This window comes from Pristiophorus japonicus, chromosome 3 (genome assembly GCF_044704955.1).
Source record: "Pristiophorus japonicus isolate sPriJap1 chromosome 3, sPriJap1.hap1, whole genome shotgun sequence".
Taxonomy (NCBI): domain Eukaryota; kingdom Metazoa; phylum Chordata; class Chondrichthyes; family Pristiophoridae; genus Pristiophorus; species Pristiophorus japonicus.
The window spans coordinates 116,836,633-116,858,679 of record NC_091979.1 but is presented as its reverse complement, the minus strand read 5'-3'; the positions used below and the strand labels follow the sequence as shown (position 1 = coordinate 116,858,679).

Sequence of the window (22,047 nt, the reverse complement as noted above, 5' to 3'; positions counted from 1 at the left end):
CTATATCATTCAAAATCCTATGTAGATATACTGAAAAAAGAAAACATTGAAAAATGATATTCCTCATAACCGCATTAAATCAACTGTAATTCATAGGCAAACACAGGTCATGCTTCGGGCCTGGGCCTCCTGTGGGTCAGTTCCTTCTAACTGATGGATTGACCATTTAAGCATATTAACATCATGAAACCCTTATCCGATGGATCCCCATTCACAATAACATGAATTCTATCCAGATTATAGGAAACTGCTAGCAATAACTGACCATAACCTTGTGCATGTATTAAGACCAGCAATAAATTAATAGATTCAACAGACAAAATATTTAATTGCTTGTCATAATGACATCCCAAATTAATGGGGTTGTGGAGACTTTTGATGCTGTGCACCAAGGCCTTCAAAGGGCCTTTGATAAGTATCATATACAAGCCTCCTTTCTAGTTTAAGATCAGTGGGTATCAATGTTTCCTTGATCAAAACTGGTAACTGACTTTCTACTTCCTTCCTTCATTCATCATCATCATAGGCAGTCCCTCAGAATCCACTTGCTTCCACTCTAAAAATGGGTAATTAGGTGACTGAACAGTCCAATATGAGAACCACCGTCTCTGTCACAGGTGGGACAGATAGTCGTTGAGGGAAAGGGTGGGCAGGAAGCCTGGTTTGCCGCACGCTCCTTCCGCTGCCTGCACTTGATCTTTGCATGCTCTCAGCGATGAGACTCTAGGTGCTCAGCGCCCTCCCGGATGCACTTCCTCCACTTAGGGTGGTCTTTGGCCAGGGACTCCCAGGTCTCAGTGGAGATGTTGCACTTTATCAGGGAGGCTTTGAGGGTGTCCTTTTAATGTTTCCTCTGCCCACCTTTGGCTCGTTTGCCATGAAGGACCTACGAATAGAGTGCTTTCTTTGTTCGCATGCCAGTCATGAGACTCCCAATGTGGCCTGCCCAGCAGAGCTGATCAAGTGTGGTCAGTGCTTCAATGCTGGGGATGTTGGCCCGGTCGAGGATGCTAACATTGGTGCATCTGCCTTCGGGGATCTGCAGGATCTTGCGGAGGCATACGAAAGCATAGGCCTTGCACTAAACATCCGTAAGACAAAGGTCCTCCATCAACCTGTCCCCGCCGCACAGCATTGCCACCCAGTCATCAAGATCCACGGTGCAGCCCTGGACAATGTGGACCATTTCTCATACTCTGGAGCCTCTAGATGGAGTATGATGTTGGAAAGTGTGAGGTTAATGCACTTTGGCAGAAAAAAAAATCAACGAGCAAATTATTATTTAAATGGAGAAAGATTGCAAGGTGCTGCAGTACAGCGGGACCTGTGGATACGTGTGCATGAAACACAAGGTTAGTATGCAGGTACAGCAAGTGATCAGAAAGGCCAATGGAATCTTGGCCTTTATTGCAAAGGGGATGCAGCATAAAAGCAGGGAAGTCTTGCTACAGTTATATAGGGTATTGGTGAGGCCACACCTGGAATACTGCGTGCAGTTTTGGTTTCCGTATTTACGAAAGGATATACTTGCTTTGGAGGCAGTTCAGAGAAGATTCACCAGGTTGATTCTGGAGATGAGGGAGTTGACTGATGAGGAAAGGTTGAGGAGGTTGGGCCTCTACTCATTGGAATTCAGAAGAATGAGAGGTGATCTTATCAAAATGTATAAGATTATGAGGGGGCTTGACAAGGTGGGTGCAAAGAAGATGTTTCCATTGATCGGGGAGACTAGAACGAGGGGGCATAATCTTAGAATAAGGGGCCGCCCATTTAAAATTGAGATGAGGTTGTAAATCTGTGGAGCTGTGGAAGCTGGGTCATTGAATAAATTTAAGACCGAGATTGACACTTTCTTAACCGATAAGGGAATAAGGGGTTATGGGGAGCGGGCAGGGAAATGGACCAGAGTCCATGATTGGATCAGCCATGATCGTGTTAAATGGCGGAGCAGGCTCAAGGGGCCATATGGGCTACTCCTGCTCCTTTTTCTTATGTTCTTGTGTTCAATGAGGCAGATCCCTGGTGCTTGAAGGAAAAGCTGTAAGAAATGAATTAATAAGCTAGGGTTTTTCAAAGGGACACCTCAGGGGTGACTTTATAGTGGTATGCACTAGGATAGAGACAGTAAACCCAAAACAATGGCTTGAAATTTGTGGTGGGCGCTCTGTCATTACCCCTCTGAAACTGACTGCAACTTCAAGATTTAGCATCTAAACATGGAAATTGTAAAGTCGCGGTCAGTCATTCACTGCTCTGACATTGGCTGCGCTGTGAATGCCGCCCGCCCCTGCCCCACACTCTACCCCAAGCACAGGCCGTCAATCAGCAAATGAACTGATACTGACGAAATCTTGGGCTTTTCCGTGCTAATATTGCTGATAAATACCTCTTTAACTGTAGAGCCTTGTTGGAATCGATGTAACTGAGGTTTTAACAGTGTATTGGCTGCTAAACAAATGTTCTGGCCCTGAAAAACTATTATATTTGTGGAGTGTCAAATTTCTATATTATAATAAAAATGTTAACTTTAAATTTTTATAAAATTTATTTTAGTTCAGCTTCTACCTTATCCTTGTGTGAAAGTCCCAATCTTTATTTCGCTCTCTCTAACATTTTTTTTAAAAGTCTGGATAAAAGCTGCTTTTCATTTCCTAGTTTGCTGTATGTAAGATTTCTACAATATGATTGGCTGCTTAGACAGCTTGTCAACGTCACACCAACTCTTCGCTAGGAATCCCCAGTTCAGAGCACTTCCCCATTTCACGTCAAAAAGCTTTTCTTGCCACAGAGATCGCTGTGGGCAGCTTTCTTCGAAGCCAGCTGCGAGCGCCTTTGTTTGTCCGCTGACTGCAGATTACAGGCAAATACTTTCAGATAAGCCAGGGGAGAAGGATAGGAGGGTACAGATTTAGAGTTCTTGAGGGCAAATTTAGAACAAATGTCAGGAAATGTATCTGTACACAATTGGCACGGGTAGCTAGGAAGGGTGATTGAGGCCAGGATCCTGGATTCATTTAAGAAACGATTCGATGCTGCAATGAAGAGATGGTGGTGTTGGTATTCTGCAACGATGGGATCAAATGTGCTGAAGTCCTTCATCTGAAGCCATCTTCTGCAGCCCCATTTTAAACATCTGTTTTGAAATAGAAAATCAACTGTCCCAACAATAATAAAAACAGAAAATGCTGGAAATCTCAGCAGGTCACAGATCTGAAACGTTACCTCTGTTTCTCTCCACAGATGCTGCCTAACCTGCTTAGATTTCCAGCATTTTCTGTTTTTATTTCAGATTCCAGCATCCGCAGTATTTTGCTTTTGTTGTAGCTTCTACACCAGTTGCTGTAGGCAAGACAGTCTTTCACTCTGCAACCACTGTTCTCCTTCATTACCTATAGTTAAAAGTAACTTCAAGCAATTGTGCACTAATTCTGATTTATGTTAACACAGAGACCTGTGACGTGATTAGCCCAGATAGTGACTGTTTTTGCTGGCTCACTTCTGTCCAATGAAACTTCTTTGTATCCTTGTGTAAAACAATGCTTCTTGCTGTTGGCAATAATCACTTGTTAATTCCTTCCTTTGCTTTAGCCATTAAATTTAATGTAAACAAATATAAAAGCAGGATTAGGAGCCGAATGCAAAATATTTTGATCAGTAAAGCAGTTGAAACCATAAACACTGTGTAGTGTGTATACACTGAAGGCATTGCAATTCTCCATGTAAATGGAACGCAGTTCAGTATTCTCAAATGGGTATAAACAAGATTTGGAGTCTTAACATAGAAACATAGAAAATAGGTGCAGGAGTAGGCCATTCGGCCCTTCGAGCCTGCACTGCCATTCAATGAGTTCATGGCAGAACATGCAACCTCAGTACCCCATTCCTGCTTTCTCGCCATACCCCTTGATCCCCCTAGTAGTAAGGACTATATCTAACTCCTTTTTTGAATATATTTAGTGAATTGGCCTCAACAACTCTGGTAGAGAATTCCACAGGTTCACCACTCTGGGTGAAGAAGTTTCTCCTCATCTCAGTCCTAAATGGCTTACCCCTTATCCTTAGACTCTGACCCCTGGTTCTGGACTTCCCCAACATTGGGAACATTCTTCCTGCATCTAACCTGTCTAAACCCGTCAGAATTTTAAACGTTTCTATGAGATCCCCTCTCATTCTTCTGAACTCCAGTGAATACAAGCCCAGTTGATCCAGTCTTTCTTGATAGGTCAGTCCCGCCATCCCGGGAATCAGTCTGGTGAACCTTCGCTGCACTCCCTCAATAGCAAGAATGTCCTTCCTCAAGTTAGGAGACCAAAACTGTACATAATACTCCAGGTGTGGCCTCACCAAGGCCCTGTATAACTGTAGCAATACCTCCCTGCCCCTGTACTCAAATCCTCTCGCTATGAAGGCCAACATGCCATTTGCTTTCTTAACCGCTGGCTGTACCTGCATGCTAACCTTCAATGACTGACTTACCATGACACCCAGATCTCGTTGCACCTCCCCTTTTCCTAATCTGTCACCATTCAGATAATAGTCTGTCTCTGTTTTTACCACCAAAGTGGATAACCTCACATTTATCCACATTACACTTCATCTGCCATGCATTTGTCCACTCACCTAACCTATCCAAGTCACTCTGCAGCCTCATAGCATCCTCCTCGCAGCTCACACTGCCACCCAACTTAGTGTCATCTGCAAATTTGGAGATACTACATTTAATCCCCTCGTCCAAATCATTAATGTACAATATAAACAGCTGGGGCCCCAGCACAGAACCTTGCAGTACCCCACTAGTCACTGCCTGCCATTCTGAAAAGTACCCATTTACTCCTACTCTTTGCTTCCTGTCTGACATCCAGTTCTCAATCCATGTCAGCACACTACCCCCAATCCCATATGCTTTAACTTTGCACATTAATCTCTTGTGTGTACATTAATCGTTGTTATGTATTCAACTTTCATTGTAACCCATGTATAAGCTGACCCAAGTTGTACACCTTGAGAACATTGACCACAAGTGGTGAACTTGTGGGAGACACTCTTAACCTGGACTTTCAGGTATAAAAGGGGAAGCTCCACCCACCTTCATCACTTGAGGTCTTGGTAATAAAGGTAACTGGTCACAGAGTGACCTTCTCTGAAGTATGGGCCTCGTGTGCATTTACACTGAATAGTAAGGACCTATCATTGGCGATGAGAAACTGGGATTTAAACCATGCTAGCATGGCCACTAGCAGCACAGGAGAGGTACTGTGTTGAAGATTGGGACGACTTTATTGAGAGGCTACCGCAAAGTTTTGTCACTAAGGAATGGTTGGGACAGGATTCGGCCGACAAATGCAGGGCTCATCTCCTGACGGTTTGTGGATCCAGAATGTACTCCCTGATGAAGGACCTTCTAACGCCAGAGAAGCCGGCGGACAAGACATTCGAAGAGCTCAGTAAGTTGATCGGGGAACACCTTAAACCGGCGAGCAGCATGCACATAGCAAGACACTGGTTTTACACGCACCGGCGGCAAGAAGGGCAAAGCGTTCCAGACTTCATGGTAGATCGCCGGCGACTGGCGAGCCTATGTAAGTTCCCAGATGCATGCAGAGCGGAGATGCTGCGAGACTTTTTTTTATTGAGGGCATCGGGCACGCTGGGGCTTTCAGGAAACTGAGACCAAAGACTTGTCCTTGAAAGCAACAGCTCTGATAGCCCAGACATTTATCTCTGGAGGAAGAGACCAGAATGATGTATGACAAAAATCTTGGCTCAAATGTGGCAAACGACCAGGGAGTCAACATTGTTAATGCGGCACACAGTTCTCTAGGCAGACAAGGGCAATCGGACATGCCCTAGCATGTAGTCGAACCCAAAGGGGGAATTCAACAGAGACGATGGTTAGCTGAATGGCGATTCATGCCATCGCAATGGACAATGTGGCCAGTAATGGGGTCATCAACACCTGTTAATGGTGCGCTTAAGGACAGTTACAGAGACAGTCAGAGACGATCGACTGGTAATGGACCTTTTGTTTTCAACAACGGGGCCTCCAGCTCATGCTGGAGGTGTGGAGGCAAACACCCAGCCAGAGCTTGCAGGTATCAGCAATATACCTGCAGAAACTGCAACGTCAGCAGTCACTTGGTGCGTATGTGCAGGAAGCCTGCAGCCAGGTTGATGTACGAGGAAGACTGGCCCGATGTAAGCCCTACGAGGCCGAATGAATACTGGGGGAAATCGCTGGAAGCTAAAGTTCAGCGAGTTCATGTGGAGTACATATACCAGGACGCCACCGATAATAATGATAGTGCTCCTCAATGGCATCCCAGTATTAATGAAGCTAGACACGGGGGCCAGCCAGTCCCTGATGAGTATCAAACAGTTCGAAAGGTTGGGGGTGTCCAAGGCCAGGAGGCCAAAATTATTGCTGATTGACGCACAGCTACGGACATATACAAAGGAGATCATTCCGGTGCTCGGCAGCGCCACGGTAGTCATGACCCACAAAGATTCGAAGAACAGATTGCCACACTTGATTGTCCCGGTGGAAGGGTCCCGCACTACTGAGGAGGAGTTGGCTTGCTGTCATGAACTGGAAATGGGGCGATGTCAATGCAATTTCTGCTGTGGAGCGAGTATCATGCTCATAGGTCCTGGACAAATTTGACTCATTATTTCAACCTGGCAGTGGAACTTTCATGGGGGCCAAGGTAGTGATTCACATAAACCCGGACGCCAGACCAGTACACCACAAGGCCAGAGCGGTGCCGTACGTGATGCAGGAAAAAATAGAATGCGAATTGGACCACCTGCTGAGGGAAGGCATCCTCTCGCCAGTCGAATTCAGTGACTGAGCGAGCCCGATCGTGCCGGTGCTCGAGGCGGATGGGTCGGTCAGGATATGTGGTGATTACAAGGCCACCATCAATCGGGTGTCGCTCCAAGACCAGTACCCGCTACAGAGAGCGGAGGATCTCGTTGCGACGCTATCCAATGGCAAACTTTTTTCAAAATTGGACGTGACCTCAGCTTACATGACCCAGGAGCTGGCGAGTGAGTCGAAGAAGCTGACCACCATCACGACACACGAGGGGTTGTTTGAGTATAACAGATGTCTATTCGGGATTTGTTCAGCTGCCGCGATCTTTCAGCGAAATATGGAAAGCCTCCAAGTCGATTCCAAGGACAGTGGTTTTTCAAGACGACATCCTCATCACGGGTCGCGATACTGAAGAACACCTCCACAACCTGGAGGAGGTGCTACGCAGACTGGACCGGGTAGGTCTGCGACTGAAAAAGGCGAAGTGCGTCTTCTTGGCTTCAGAGGTAGAATTCCTGGGGAGGAGGGTAGCAGCAGACTGGATCAGACCTACTGTGACCAAAATGGAAGCGATCCAGAGAGCACCCAGACCCCATAACATGACGGAGCTGCGTTCGTTCCTGGGGCTCCTGAACTATTTTGGTAACTTTCTTCCCAAATTGAGCATGCTGTTAAAGCTGCTACATGTGCTGCTATGCAAAGGTCGTGATTGGGTCTGGGTGGACAGCCAGGAAAGGGCAAAGGACTTTTGATAGAGCATGCAACTTGTTATGCTCCAACAAACTGTTAACGTCATATGACCCGTGTAAGAAACTTGTTTTAACATGCGATGTGTTGTTCAATGGGGTCTGGTGTGTGTTGCAACATATGAATGCCAATGGTCAGTTACAGCCGGTAGCTTATGCCGCCAGAAGTCTGTCTCAGGCAGAAAGGGGCTACGGGATGGTAGAAAAGGAAGCGCTAGCATGTGTATATGCAGTAAAAAAAAATGCACCAGTACCTGTTTGGCAGGAAATTTGAGCTGGAGACAGATCACAAACCCCTAACGTCCCTTTTGGCCGACAACAAGGCCATAAATGCGAATGTATCGGCCCGCATAGAGGTGGGCACTTACGTTAGCCGCCTATGATTACACAATTTGGCACAGACCGGGCACAGAAAACTGTGCCAATGTACTCAGCAGGCTCTCACTAGCCATCACTGAGGGGGCAACTGAGCATGATGCCGAGATGGTCATGGCTGTTGAAGCTTTCGAAAGCGAAGGCTGTCACAGGTGAGCTTATCAGATTAAAGTCTGGACAAATAAAGACCCGCTACTGTCTTTAGTTAAGAAATGTGTCCTGAATGGGGACTAGGCAGCCACGTATTTTAAATGAGGAATTTAAACCATTTCATAGGTGCAAGGATGAACTCGATTCAGGCCGATTGCCTACTGTGGGGAAACCGAGTAGTTATGCCCCAGAGGGGCAGAGAGGTGTTTATCAGAGAACTTCACAATGAGCACCTGGGCATTGTCATGAGGAAGGTAATTGCCAGCTCACACGTTTTGTGGCCAGGGATAGATGCAGACCTGGAACTTTGTGTTCGCAGGTGCAACACGTGTGCTCAGCTGGGCAACGCACCCAGGGAAGCCCCCCTTAGCCCCTGGTCCTGGCCCGCCAAGCCATGGTCACGCATCCATGTGGACTACGCAGATCCTTTAATGGGAAAAATGTTTTTGGTTGTAGTAGACGCCTACTCCAAATGGATTGAGTGTGCCATTTTAAATTCAAGCACATCCTCTGCCACGGTAGAAAGTCTACGGGCAGTGCAGAGAATCCAAGGGGATGCTCAGAATCCAAGGGGGTTCCCTACAAAGCCGCTTATCACGCCTCCTGTTGGCCAATAAATCTCGACCACACTCGCTCACAGGGGTTCCACCCGCAGAGCTGCTAATGAAAAGGACGCTCAAAACCAGGTTATCCCTTATACACCCCACTATGAAAGAAATTGTTGAGAGCAGGCGTCAGTCACAATGTGACTACCATGACAGGAATGCGAGGGCGCGATGTATTGATGTCAATGACCCTGTTTTTGTCCTTAATTACGCTGCAGGGCCCAAATGGCTTGCAGGCACTGTGATTGCCAAAGAGGGGAATAGGGTTTTGGTAGTTAAACTTGCCAGTGGACAAATCTGCCACAAGCAGGTGGATCACACTAAAAGGAGGTTCAGTAACCCCATATGTAGAGTTTACTCCACCACAGGTGACCGAACACCGGAACCAAGTGGAGGAGAGTCCAGTCACTGTGGACAGGCCTGAGGCGCTGCAAACAGCAGACACTCAGGCTAGTGCCCAAGAACTGGAGCCCCAACTCAGGCGCTCTACAAGGGAGCGTAAACCACCAGAGGGACTTAACCTGTGATCCCAATAAGACTTTGGGGGGGAGGTGATGTCATGTATTCAATTGTCATTGTAACCCATGTATAAGCTGACCTAAGTTGTACACCTCGAGAACATTGACCACAAGGGGGTGAACTTGTGGGAGACACTCCTAACCTGGACTTTCCGGTATAAAAGGGGAAGCTCCACCCACCTTCATCACTTGAGGTCTTGGTAATAAAGGTAACTGGTCACAGAGTGACCGTCTCAATTATGGGCCTCGTGTGCAGTTATACTGTATAGTAAGGACATATCAAATGTAATAGGTACTTTTACTTTGTTGGGGAAGCTCTAGCGGATTGGTATGCCAGTAAACATCTAGAACCTTTAAGCACAACTCACTACTTTTTCAATGCCCTGTATGCTGTTGGTGGCCCATTGGGCTAGTTGAAGGAGGCAAGTTTTCTGTCCTCTGTGAAATCATAGAATCATTTAAATTTTACAGCACAGAAGGAGGCTATTCGGCATGTCGCGCCTGTGCTAGCTGCCTGAAATATCATGCTGTTGCATTGATATTCTATTAACATAAAAGTTCTTCCAAGGCCTTCAGTAAAGACATTTCAGCCATGGCTGAATAAGTATATAGATTATAAAAGGAAAAAATGTAGATCTGAAATAAAAACAGAGTGTTAAACGGAAAGCAAATTAACAACTTCTGGAAAGAGAAAATATTAACATTTTGGTAGAAACCCTACATCAGAACACTGATGAGTAAGCATAAATGACAGGTGCAGAATGTCTACCTTAGCATTATTAATTTCTCAACTGTATAACTTACAAAAACAAACCATAGTTTTTGGAGCCAAGCTAAAATATATCAAATTAACCTGTTGACACTCCCTACCAAGGCTCACACTAGAATAATGGGCATGACCTCTTGAATGGGGTACTAGGAGGCATTGAATCATACCCCAGCAATGAATAAACATCTTTAGGGAGAGGAGGCAGTTACAAAAAAAATGGTAATTACTTATTTGTTTATTAATGCAAATCTGTTCAAATCGTTATTGATGTTTTCTTTTTTTTCAGCACCCAATGAGCACCTTTACTTGATATATGAATTATATCATTGACTCGTTTCAACCATTCAAACTCTTCTGCAAAAAAAAAGCCTGGAAATTAACAGCATGGCAAGTTTGGATATTGCCACAAATTCCTCTGCGAGCTTTGTTCCTTCAATGTCTATTGATAAGCTTTTCCCAGCTCTTTTAGAGTGTTTTGGCATTATTCTTTGTGGATATGTTGCTGGACGAGCGAACATCATTACTTCTACGCAGGCCAAAGGTTTAGGAAGTTTTGTCTCAAAGTTTGCACTTCCTGGCCTCCTTTTTAAGAACATGGTGATTTTAGACTTGGCTCACATAAACTGGAGTTTTCTTTGTAGTATTCTTGTGGCTAAAGTTGCAGTTTTCATCATTGTCTGCAGCCTGACTCTCCTGATAGCAAGTCCAGATAGCCGATTTGGCAAAGCTGGACTCTTCCCGATTTTTGCTACACAGAGCAATGATTTTGCTTTGGGATATCCTATAGGTAAGTCTATTATAAGAAATTTCATTTAACTCAAATGTTTTAGTATTCAATTTTAGTAGTACATTAGTTCTAAGTTTAAACTGTTACTTTATTTATTTTTATTCATTCATGGGATGTGGGCATCGCTGGCAAGGCAAGTAATTATTGTCTTTGAGAATGTGGTGCTGAGCCACCTTCTTGACTGCTGCAGTCTGTGGTGAAGGTACTCCCATAGTGCAGTTAGGGCAGAAGTTCCTGTCCACAAAAAGCAGGACAAATCCAATCTGGCCAATTACTGCCCCATCAGTCTACTCTCAATCATCAGTAGAGTGATGGAATGTATTGTTGACAGTGCTATCAAGTGGTACTTATTCACCAACCACCTTCTCACTGATACTCAGTTTGGGTTTCACTAGGACCACTCTGCTCCGGACCGCATTACAGCTTTGGTCCAAACATGGAAAAAAGTGCTGAATTCCAGAAGTGATGTGAGAGTGACTGCCCTTGACATCAAGGCAGCATTTGACCGAGAATGGCATCAAGGAGCCCTAGTAAAATTGCTGGAGTCATAACTAGCACAAAGGAAGATGGTTGTGGTTGTTGGAGGCCAATCATCTTGGTCCTAGGACATTGCTGCAGGAGTTCCTTAGGGCAGTGTCCTAGGCCCAACCATCTTTAGCTGCTTCATCAATGACCTTCCCGCCATCATGCGTTCAGAAGTGGGGATGTTCGCTGATGATTGCACAGTGTTCAGTTCCATTTGCAATTCCTTAGATAATAAAGCAGTCCATACCTGCATACAGCAAGACTTGGATGACATTTAGGCTTGGGCTGATAAGTGGCAAGTAACATTCGTGTCAGGCAATGACTATCTCCAACAAGCGAGAGTCTCGCCCCTTCCCCTTGACATTCAACGGTATTACTACTGCCGAATATCCCACCATCAATATCCTGGGGGTCACCATTGACCAGAAACTTAATTGGACCAGCCACATAAATACTGTGGCCACAAGAGCAGGTCAGAGGCTCGGTATTCTGTGGCGAGTGTCTCGCCTCCTGACTCTCCAAAGCCATCCCACCATTTACAAGGCACAAGTCAGGAGTGTAATGGAATACTCACCACTTGCCTGGATGAGTGCAGCTCCAACAACACTCAAGAAGCTTTGACACCATCTAGGACAAAGCAGGCCGCTTGATTGGCAACTCATCCACGACCTTTTTGAGGATGTTTCCAGTAGAGTGGACAAGGAGAGCCAGTTGATGTGGTGTATTTGGACTTTCAGAAGGCTTTCGACAAGAGATTAATGTACAAAGTTAAAACACATGGGATTGGGGGTAGTGTGCTGACGTGGATTGAGAACTGGTTGGCAGACAGGAAGCAAAGAGTAGGAGTAAATGGGTACTTTTCAGAATGGCAGGCAGTGACTAGTGGTGTACCGCAAGGTTCTGTGCTGGGGCCCCAGCTGTTTACATTGTACATTAATGATTTGGACGAGGGGATTAAATGTAGTATCTCCAAATTTGCGGATGACGCTAAGTTGGGTGGCAGTGTGAGCTGCGAGGAGGATGCTATGAGGCTGCAGAGTGACTTGGATAGGTTAGATGAGTGGGCAAATGCATGGCAGATGAAGTATAATGTGGATAAATGTGAGGTTATCCACTTTGGTGGTAAAAACAGAGAGACAGACTATGATCTGAATGGTGACAGATTAGGAAAAGGGGAGGTGCAACGAGACCTGGGTGTCATGGTACATCAGTCATTGAAGGTTGGCATGCAGGTACAGCAGGCGGTTAAGAGAGAGGAATGAGAGAGGATTAATGCAATAGTTAGGAAAGACATTAGCTTGGATGATGTGGAATCTATATGGATAGAGCTGCAGAACACCAAAGGGCAAAAAACGTTAGTAGGAGTTGTGTACAGACCTCCAAACAGTAATAGGGATGTTGGGGAGGGCATCAAACAGGAAATTAGGGGTGCATGCAATAAAGGTGCAGCAGTTATAATGGGTGACTTTAATATGCACATAGATTGGGCTAGCCAAACTGGAAGCAATACGGTGGAGGAGGATTTCCTGGAGTGCATAAGGGATGGTTTTCTAGACCAATATGTTGAGGAACCAACTAGGGGGGAGGCCATCTTAGACTGGGTGTTGTGTAATGAGAGAGGATTAATTAGCAATCTCATTGTGCGAGGCCCCTTGGGGAAGAGTGACCATAATATGGTGGAATTCTGCATTAGGATGGAGAATGAAACAGTAATTTCAGAGACCATGGTCCAGAACTTAAAGAAGGGTAACTTTGAAGGTATGAGGCGTGAATTGGCTAGGATAGATTGGCAAATGATACTTAGGGGGTTGACTGTGGATGGGCAATGGCAGACATTTAGAGACCGCATGGATGAAGTACAACAATTGTACATTCCTGTCTGGCGTAAAAATAAAAAGGGGAAGGTGGCTCAACCGTGGCTATCTAGGGAAATCAGGGATAGTATTAAAGCCAAGGAAGTGGCATACAAATTGGCCAGAAATAGCAGCGAACCTGGGGACTGGGAGAAATTTAGAACTCAGCAGAGGAGGACAAAGGGTTTGATTAGGACAGGGAAAATGGAGTACGAGAAGAAGCTTGCAGGGAACATTAAGGCGGATTGCAAAAGTTTCTATAGGTATGTAAAGAGAAAAAGGTTGGTGAAGACAAACGTAGGTCCCCTGCAGTCAGAATCAGGGGAAGTCATAACGGGGAGCAAAGAAATGGCGGATCAATTGAACAAGTACTTTGGTTCAGTATTCACTAAGGAGGATACAAACAACCTTCCGGATATAAAAGGGGTCAGAGGGTCTAGTAAGGAAGAGGAACTGAGGGAAATCTTTATTAGTCGGGAAATTGTGTTGGGGAAATTGATGGGATTGAAGGCCGATAAATCCCCAGGGCCTGATGGACTGCATCCTAGAGTACTTAAGGAGGTGGCCTTGGAAATAGCGGATGCATTGACAGTCATTTTCCAACATTCCATTGACTCTGGATCAGTTCCTATGGAGTGGAGGGTAGCCAATGTAACCCCACTTTTTAAAAAAGGAGGGAGAGAGAAAACAGGGAATTATAGACCGGTCAGCCTGACCTCAGTAGTGGGTAAAGTGATGGAATCAATTATTAAGGATGTCATAGCAGTGCATCTGGAAAATGGTGACATGATAGGTCCAAGTCAGCATGGATTTGTGAAAGGGAAATCATGCTTGACAAATCTTCTGGAATTTTTTGAGGATGTTTCCAGTAAAGTGGACAAGGGAGAACCAGTTGATGTGGTATATTTGGACTTTCAGAAGGCTTTCGACAAGGTCCCACACAAGAGATTAATGTGCAAAGTTAAAGCACATGGGATTGGGGGTAGTGTGCTGACGTGGATTGAGAACTGGTTGTCAGACAGGAAGCAAAGAGTAGGAGTAAACGGGTACTTTTCAGAATGGCAGGCAGTGACTAGTGGAGTGCCGCAAGGTTCTGTGCTGGGGCCCCAGCTGTTTACATTGTACATTAATGATTTAGACGAGGGGATTAAATGCAGTATCTCCAAATTTGCGGATGATACTAAGTTGGGTGGCAGTGTGAGCTGCGAGGAGGATGCTATTAGGCTGCAGAGTGACTTGGATAGGTTAGGTGAGTGGGCAAATGCATGGCAGATGAAGTATAATGTGGATAAATGTGAGGTTATCCACTTTGGTGGTAAAAACAGAGAGACAGACTATTATCTGAATGGTGACAGATTAGGAAAAGGGAAGGTGCAACGAGACCTGGGTGTCATGGTACATCAGTCATTGAAGGTTGGCATGCAGGTACAGCAGGCGGTTAAGAAAGCAAATGGCATGTTGGCCTTCATAGCGAGGGGATTTGAATACAGGGGCAGGGAGGTGTTGCTACAGTTGTACAGGGCCTTGGTGAGGCCACACCTGGAGTATTGTGTACAGTTTTGGTCTCCTAACTTGAGGAAGGACATTCTTGCTATTGAGGGAGTGCAGCGAAGGTTCACCAGACTGATTCCCGGGATGGCGGGACTGACCTATCAAGAAAGATTGGATCAATTGGGATTGTATTCACTGGAGTTCAGAAGAATGAGAGGGGACCTCATAGAAACGTTTAAAATTCTGACGGGTTTAGACAGGTTAGATGCAGAAAGAATGTTCCCAATGTTGGGGAAGTCCAGAACCAGGGGTCACAGTCTGAGGATAAGGGGTAAGCCATTTAGGACCGAGATGAGGAGAAACTTCTTCACCCAGAGAGTGGTGAACCTGTGGAATTCTCTACCACAGAAAGTAGTTGAGGCCAATTCACTAAATATATTCAAAAGGGAGTTAGATGAAGTCCTTACTACTCGGGGGATCAAGGGTTATGGCGAGAAAGCAGGAAGGGGGTACTGAAGTTTCATGTTCAGCATGAACTCATTGAATGGCGGTGCAGGCTAGAAGGGCTGAATGGCCTGCTCCTGCACCTATTTTCTATGTTTCTATGTTTCTATTTTCTATGTTTCTATGAAAGCAAATGGCATGTTGGCCTTCATAGCGAGGGGATTTGAGTACAGGGGCAGGGAGGTGTTACTACAGTTGTACAGGGCCTTGGTGAGGCCACACCTGAGGTATTGTGTACAGTTTTGGTCTCCTAACTTGAGGAAGGACATTCTTGCTATTGAGGGAGTGCAGTGAAGGTTCACCAGACTGATTCCCGGGATGGCGGGACTGACATATCAAGAAAGACTGGGTCAACTGGGCTTGTATTCACTGGAGTTCAGAAGAATGAGAGGAGATCTCATAGAAGCGTTTAAAATTCTGATGGGTTTAGACAGGTTAGATGCAGAAAGAATGTTCCCAATGTTGGGGAAGTCCAGAACCAAGGGTCACAGTCTAAGGATAAGGGGTAAGCCATTTAGGACCGAGATGAGGAGAAACTTCTTCACCGAGAGAGTGGTGAACCTGTGGAATTCTCTACCACAGAAAGTTGTTGAGGCCAATTCACTAAATATATTCAAAAAGGAGTTGGATGTAGTCCTTACTACTAGGGGGATCAAGGGGATGGCGAGAAAGCAGGAATGGGGTACTGAAGTTGCATGTTCAGCCATGAACTCGTTGAATGGCGGTGCAGGCTCGAATGGCCTACTCCTGCACCTATTTTCTATGTTAAACATTCACTCCCTCCACCACTGGCACTCAGTGGCTGCAGTGTGTACCATCTACAAGATGCACTGCAGTAACTTGCCAAGGCTTCTTCGACAGTACCTTCCAAATCTGCGCCTTCTACCACCAAGAAGGACAAAAGCAGCAGATGCACTGGAACACCATTGCCTGCAATTTCCGCTCCAAGTTACACACTGTCCTGACTTGGAAATATATTGCCGTTCCTTCATCGTCGCTGGGTCAAAATCCTGGAACTCCCTCCCTAACAGCACTGTGGGAGTACTTCACCTCAAGGACGGCAGTGGCTCAAGTAGGCAGCACCCTATCACCACTTCCAGGACAATTAGGGATGGGCAATAAATGCTGGCCTTACCAGCGACGCCCACATCCCATGAATGAATTTTTCAAAAGCATAACTTCTCAAATGTTCAGTCTAAAATACAGCTGAAGTTTAATTTTGTTTTCTTTTTGAATCCACAATGTTGCTGAATGCAGCCCCTTTGACAATTTGGAAAACATTTGAAAGAAAATAGTGTAGTTGATACAGAGCTGTATGCTCTTACATTTTCCCTGTTTTTATTCTCTTCTAAAATTGGTATATTGTCTCCACGCCAGTACCAAATGCTATTTGACCACCTTCTGGTAGTAATACTCCAATAGTTTCATAAGTGTACAGGGCTCTGATACAATATCTTACATAGAAACAAGGTGCAGGAGTAGGCCATTCGGCCCTTCGAGCCTGCACCGCCATTCAATGAGTTAATGGCAACTTCAGTACCCCATTCCTGCTTTCTCGTCATACCCCTTGATCCCCCTAGTAGTAAGGACTATATCGAACTCCTTTTTGAATATATTTAGTGAATTGCCCTCAACAACTTTGGTAGAGAATTCCACAGGTTCACCACTCTCTGGGTGAAGAAGTTTCTCCTCATCTCTGTCCTAAATGGCTTGCCCCTTATCCTTGGACTGTGACCCCTGGTTCTGGACTTCCCCAACATTGGGAACATTCTTCTTGCATCTAACCTGTCTAAACCAGTCAGAATTTTAAATGTTTCTTCTGAACTCCAGTGAATACAAGCCCAGTTGATCCAGTCTTTCTTGATGTCAGTCCCATCAATCTGGTGAACGTTCGCTGCACTCCCTCAGTAGCAAGAATGTCCTTCCTCAAGTGACAATGTGGCATGTTAGCACACGTATCACTTGAGTTTCATTTTCTATGTCGATAAATTGTTTTGCAGAATAAAATCGCCACCTTCTATACTTATTTGCAATAAAATAGTATATTGCTTGCCTTAATATTTAACTGCATCAGTGATATTAATGAAGCTATAAATTGTTACTGGTTCTATCTTTTAATTTCTATGGGTTGGGATAGCAAATAAACATGAACTATTACTGGTTCATTTAAAAAAAAAACATACTGGTTATCTAGTTCTGCTACTGACCTTGTTGCAGAAGAGTGGGTCGTCTTAGAACCTGTTTATCTACATTCATGCTAATGTTCAAACAAACATGATAACCAGCTTTTGAGTAGCTTACTGTGCTGTATGCCTCAGGCCAACCACTAATGTATTTTTGTGTTGAACTTGTTTGGGAGATTATCATTTGTATGGTTTGGTAAAGTCAAAGTATCAAACCATTGTGCAAAAAGAAAACATTTTAATTTTATTTTGCTTCCAGTAATAGATTATTTTGAGAATTCATTTTCTTCACATAGGTAATATAATTCACTATAAACGCAATACCACTTTGCACAGAATGCAGAACAGAAATCAAATTCCTATATCATGTAGTTAAGCACTCAGCTTTCAGTGCTGTCTTTGAGCAGCATGTTACCTAACCCACATTGTTATTGGCATTTCCCTGTTCCATGATGCAATGAAAATGTGGGGTGGCTATTTTAGCTTTTTCATGCTTTGTCAGGATGATCTCTCTCTCTCTCTCTCTCTCTCTACATCCTGTGAACTCATCCCTTTTTGGCGTGGAAGCAAGTCATCCTCAATTCAAGGGACCGCCTAAGAAGGTGGTTTGGCAAAGTGCCCTTTTGTTTTGAAGGGGCTTATATTTTGGGAAGAAGTATCACTGAAGAATTATATTTCAGGCCCTGAAATTGTAAATATTCTCTGATCCGCTGCTGAACATATCAGGCCCCCAAAATTTTAAAGCTGCATATCTGAGGAAGCAACTAGACTCTCAAATCACCTAGTGGACATATCACCTCAAAATGCAAAAGCTTTCAAAATATGATAAACCACCGAGATTTATCTGTAATCCATCCATTCTTGCTCTGCCACATCCCATCCACCCAATGGTCATGGAGACAGAGCCCAAAAGTATATTTGAGATGCAAAGAAATGCATCCAATTTTCAATATTTTCCCCCAGGCTTTGGGAGTAAAGCAAGGAACCACAGGGCTTCATGGAAATTATTGAACAGTGGCAACATCTCTGAACATGAGCCAAGCAGGTGGCAAATTGTAGACTGTGCATCTGTTGCTCTGGTACAAATATGGACAATGTGACCATGATTCAAAGATAACCCACATGTCATTATAGTGTTACTGTAGTAAGTAGATCTCAATCCTCATTGTGAATCTATTTTTGGTGACCCTGTGCACAGCATTTGAGTCACCTGTAAAGTTTGACAGGATGTAGAATGAGAAGTATTGGCCGAAGATTGGTTCCAGTGACTATTCTGCATCAGAGTGCAGATGGCTAGAACCTGAGTATGATCTACAAATTACAAGAGATGAGATCTCATGGTGCATGATGGAGGATCTAAAGGAGTCAGTGGTCAGTGATTCCTGCTGCTGAGCTTGCCAGTCTGCAAATTGCCCATTTGCTTTAATGGCTAGGAGATGAAGGGCCGGCGAGCAGTTGGTGGCACTTGGATGGGTGGGTTCCAATTTATCACAGTGCTGCCAGGTCAACAGTGAATATGTATGTCTCAATACCTATCACATGGTTGTAGCCCGCTTGCACAATACCAATTTGGATGCCCATCAACAATTATAACAGACATTGAACAGAACATAAGGAGCAGGAGTAGGAGTAGGCCATATGGTCCCTCGAGCCTGCTCCGCCATTTAATATGATCATGGCTGATCCGATCATGGACTCTGGTCCACTTTCCTGCCCGTTTTCCATAACCCCTTGCCATACTAAGCACATTGATGATGCATTTGGGGAAGACTAATAAGGAAAGGGAATACACATTAAATGGCAGGACATTGACCAGTGTAGAGGAACAAAGGGACCTGGGAGTGCATGCCCACAGATCCCTGAAGGTAGCAGGCCAGGTAGTTAAGAATGCTTGCCTTGTATTCTATGCCTTGGCTAATAAAAGAGCAGGAGGGTTATGCTTGAACTGTATAAAACACTGGTTAGGCCACAGCTGGAGTACTGCGTGCAGTTCTCATCGCTGCATTACAGGAAGGACGTGATTGCACTGGAGAGGGTACAGAGAAGATTTACAAGGATGTTGCCGGGAGTGGAGAACCTTAGCTACGAGGACAGATTGGATAGACTGGGTTTGTTTTCCTTGGAATGTGGCCCACACTCCGCATTGCCACAGCTGCCAATGCAGTAGACAAAATGTGGGAAGACCAACCACTTACTAGGTCCATGGAGCAGGCAAAATTCGAGTGGGCCAGTGCTGATCCTTGGATAAAAGAAAGACCACATGGAGCACACTAAATGTGCTACAGCAACTAGTGCAACAGACAATGCAGAAAACCAATTGATTGAGGTACATGCTATGATTTGTGCTTGACTGCATTAGCTATACTAATGGGATTCAATCAAAGTTTGATTGTACTTATTCCAGCCATCGTAGTGGTAATTCAATTAATCTGAAATTAACCACAAATTACTATTATGGTCACTGGATTCCGTATGACTAATGCAGTGCTATGGTTGCAGTTCTCATCAGGGTCACTGGAGCACCAGGAATAAATTATGATCTCTGGAATACGAATGCCTACTACAATCACTGGAATCAGTATGATTAATGCAGTACAAGCATCTAGCTTAAAGACCTCAGCTAATCTGGTAAGCTCAAGGACTTGGGACTATTTAGTTTAGAGCAGCATAGACAAAGAGGTAACCTGATGGAGGTCTCTTAAATAAATAATTAAACGGTTGGATAAAGTCCTATGATAGATTGTTTCCGTTTAACGGATAGAGAGGACCTGGGGACATGAGTTTAAACTATGTAAGAGTAGGAATAGATTGGAGGCTAGGTGGCTTTTCTTTTCCCAGAGAATTATGAGCCTCTGGAATAGATTGTGGCTGGTGTAATGGGTGCAGACTCTCTTCATACCTTCAAGAGAGAGCTGGACAGTTCCTTGACAGATCTTTAAGCTAGATGCTTGACTGGGCCAGCATCATATAAAAGACAAGTGTCTTTTATAGATAACGTGTTCCATGTGATCTCCTGGACTAGTTTTGATCGTCTGAGGGGGTCGCAGAGGAATTTTCCAATGTATTCTTCTCTTATTGGCCCTGGGTTTTTTCTCTTTTGCCTCTCAGGAGATTACATGGCTGGAGAGTGGGTGGGAGCTGGGAGGAGGGAAGAAATGTTTAGTCATGATTGTCCAACCATCATGGTGTGGGGCAGGCTTGATGGAGCAGCTGGTCATTTCCTGCCTGTCAATTTCATATCTTCATAACTACCCTCAAAATAAACCACTCCTCACAAGCAGCTACTCTAGTGTTAGTAAAAGTTTGCAGATCTGATTCAAGTGGCACAAAAGACAAAAGCTGTTAGCAGGAACAGCACTAATTCAGATAGTATTAAAGTACACAGATCATTGTTTGAGATCTTGGCAGCAGAAAAGCACACATTTTTATTCCAGCAGCACAAACAGTTCATTGTTGCAGATTTTTGCAGAAGCAGCACAAACATTTTTGATTTCAAGAAGCACCAGCAGTAAACAAAAACAACAGTATAAAGTTTGTGATGAACTTTGAACATCATAAGACAGGGAGCAGAAGTGAACTTTTTTATACGTGATAGCAATGTGATTATATATGCACTGATTGTGTAACCAGAAGTGGGACCATATCATGCTTGCATCTAGTGAGAAGTACAGTTTCTGTATCATGTATGAAATACACATTCTCTACCTTTTGGGAAAACTCCACATCTAAGCCCAGAGAAATGGACATTGGTTGTTGAGAGTTAAGCCTTGTGGAACCCTAGGTGTGCGTAGGGTCCTATAGGAGTGTCACAAACTCAAACCGCGCAGCTTGCGTACAAAGCAATAGTAAACTTTAGTTGCTAATCCAGATGGGGTCACTCTGCCCATTTGGGAATTCCAATATACATCATTCAGAGCCAAGTAGAAAGAATCCCAGGCCCCAGTGATGGGATCTTGACCTTTATTGCAAAGGGGATGGAATATAAAAGCAGGGAAGCCTTGCTACAGCTATACAGGGTATTGGTGAGGTCACACCTGGAATACTGCATACAGTTTTGGTTTCCATATTTATGAAAGGATATACTTGCTTTGGAGGCAGTTCAGAGAAGGTTCACTAGGTTGATTCCGGGGATGAGGGGTTTGACTTATGAGGAAAGGTTGAGTAGGTTGGGCCTCTACTCATTGGAATTCAGACGAATGAGAGGTGATCTTATCGAAATGTATAAGATTATGAGGGGACTTGACAAGGTGGATGCAGAGAGGATGTTTCCACTGATGGGGGAGACTAGAACTAGAGGGCATGATCTTTGAATAAGGGGCCCATTTAAAACAGAGATGAGGAGAAATTTCTTCTGAGGGTTTTAAATCTGTGGAATTCGCTGCCTTGGAGAGCTGTGGAAGCTGGGACATTGAATAAATTTAAGACAGAAATAGACAGCTTCTTAAACTATAAGGGTTTATGGGGAGCGGGCAGGGAAGTGGAGCTGAGTCCATGATCTTATTGAATGGCGGAGCAGGCTCGAGGGGCCGTATGGCCTACTCCTGTTCCTATTTCTTATGTTCTTATGATCTGATCCGTCTCCAATCACTGGGCCAGTCTGGCTGCCATAGAGGATTGAGCTAGTTTCAGTCTCGCTTCTTTTTGAGCCAACTCAATTTGATTTCCTCCTTTCTGTGTCATTCTCCCCCAAAGAATGATACTCCTACTGTTCCAAACCCTTTGGTATG

The 22,047-nt window shown here is 44.6% G+C and overlaps 1 protein-coding gene across 3 annotated transcripts in view; it reads left to right on the top strand.

Moving 5' to 3' along the window:
• LOC139259852 (lysosomal cholesterol signaling protein-like) overlaps nt 1–22,047 on the top strand; it is a 116,649-nt gene that overhangs the window by 17,479 nt on the left and 77,123 nt on the right. For all 3 annotated transcript variants that reach the window (XM_070875739.1, XM_070875738.1, XM_070875740.1), the window contains exon 3: nt 10,264–10,764. In XM_070875739.1, the coding sequence (XP_070731840.1) occupies nt 10,362–10,764 (403 nt within the window). In that variant the 5' untranslated portion in view covers nt 10,264–10,361. The remainder of the gene's footprint in view (nt 1–10,263; nt 10,765–22,047) is intronic.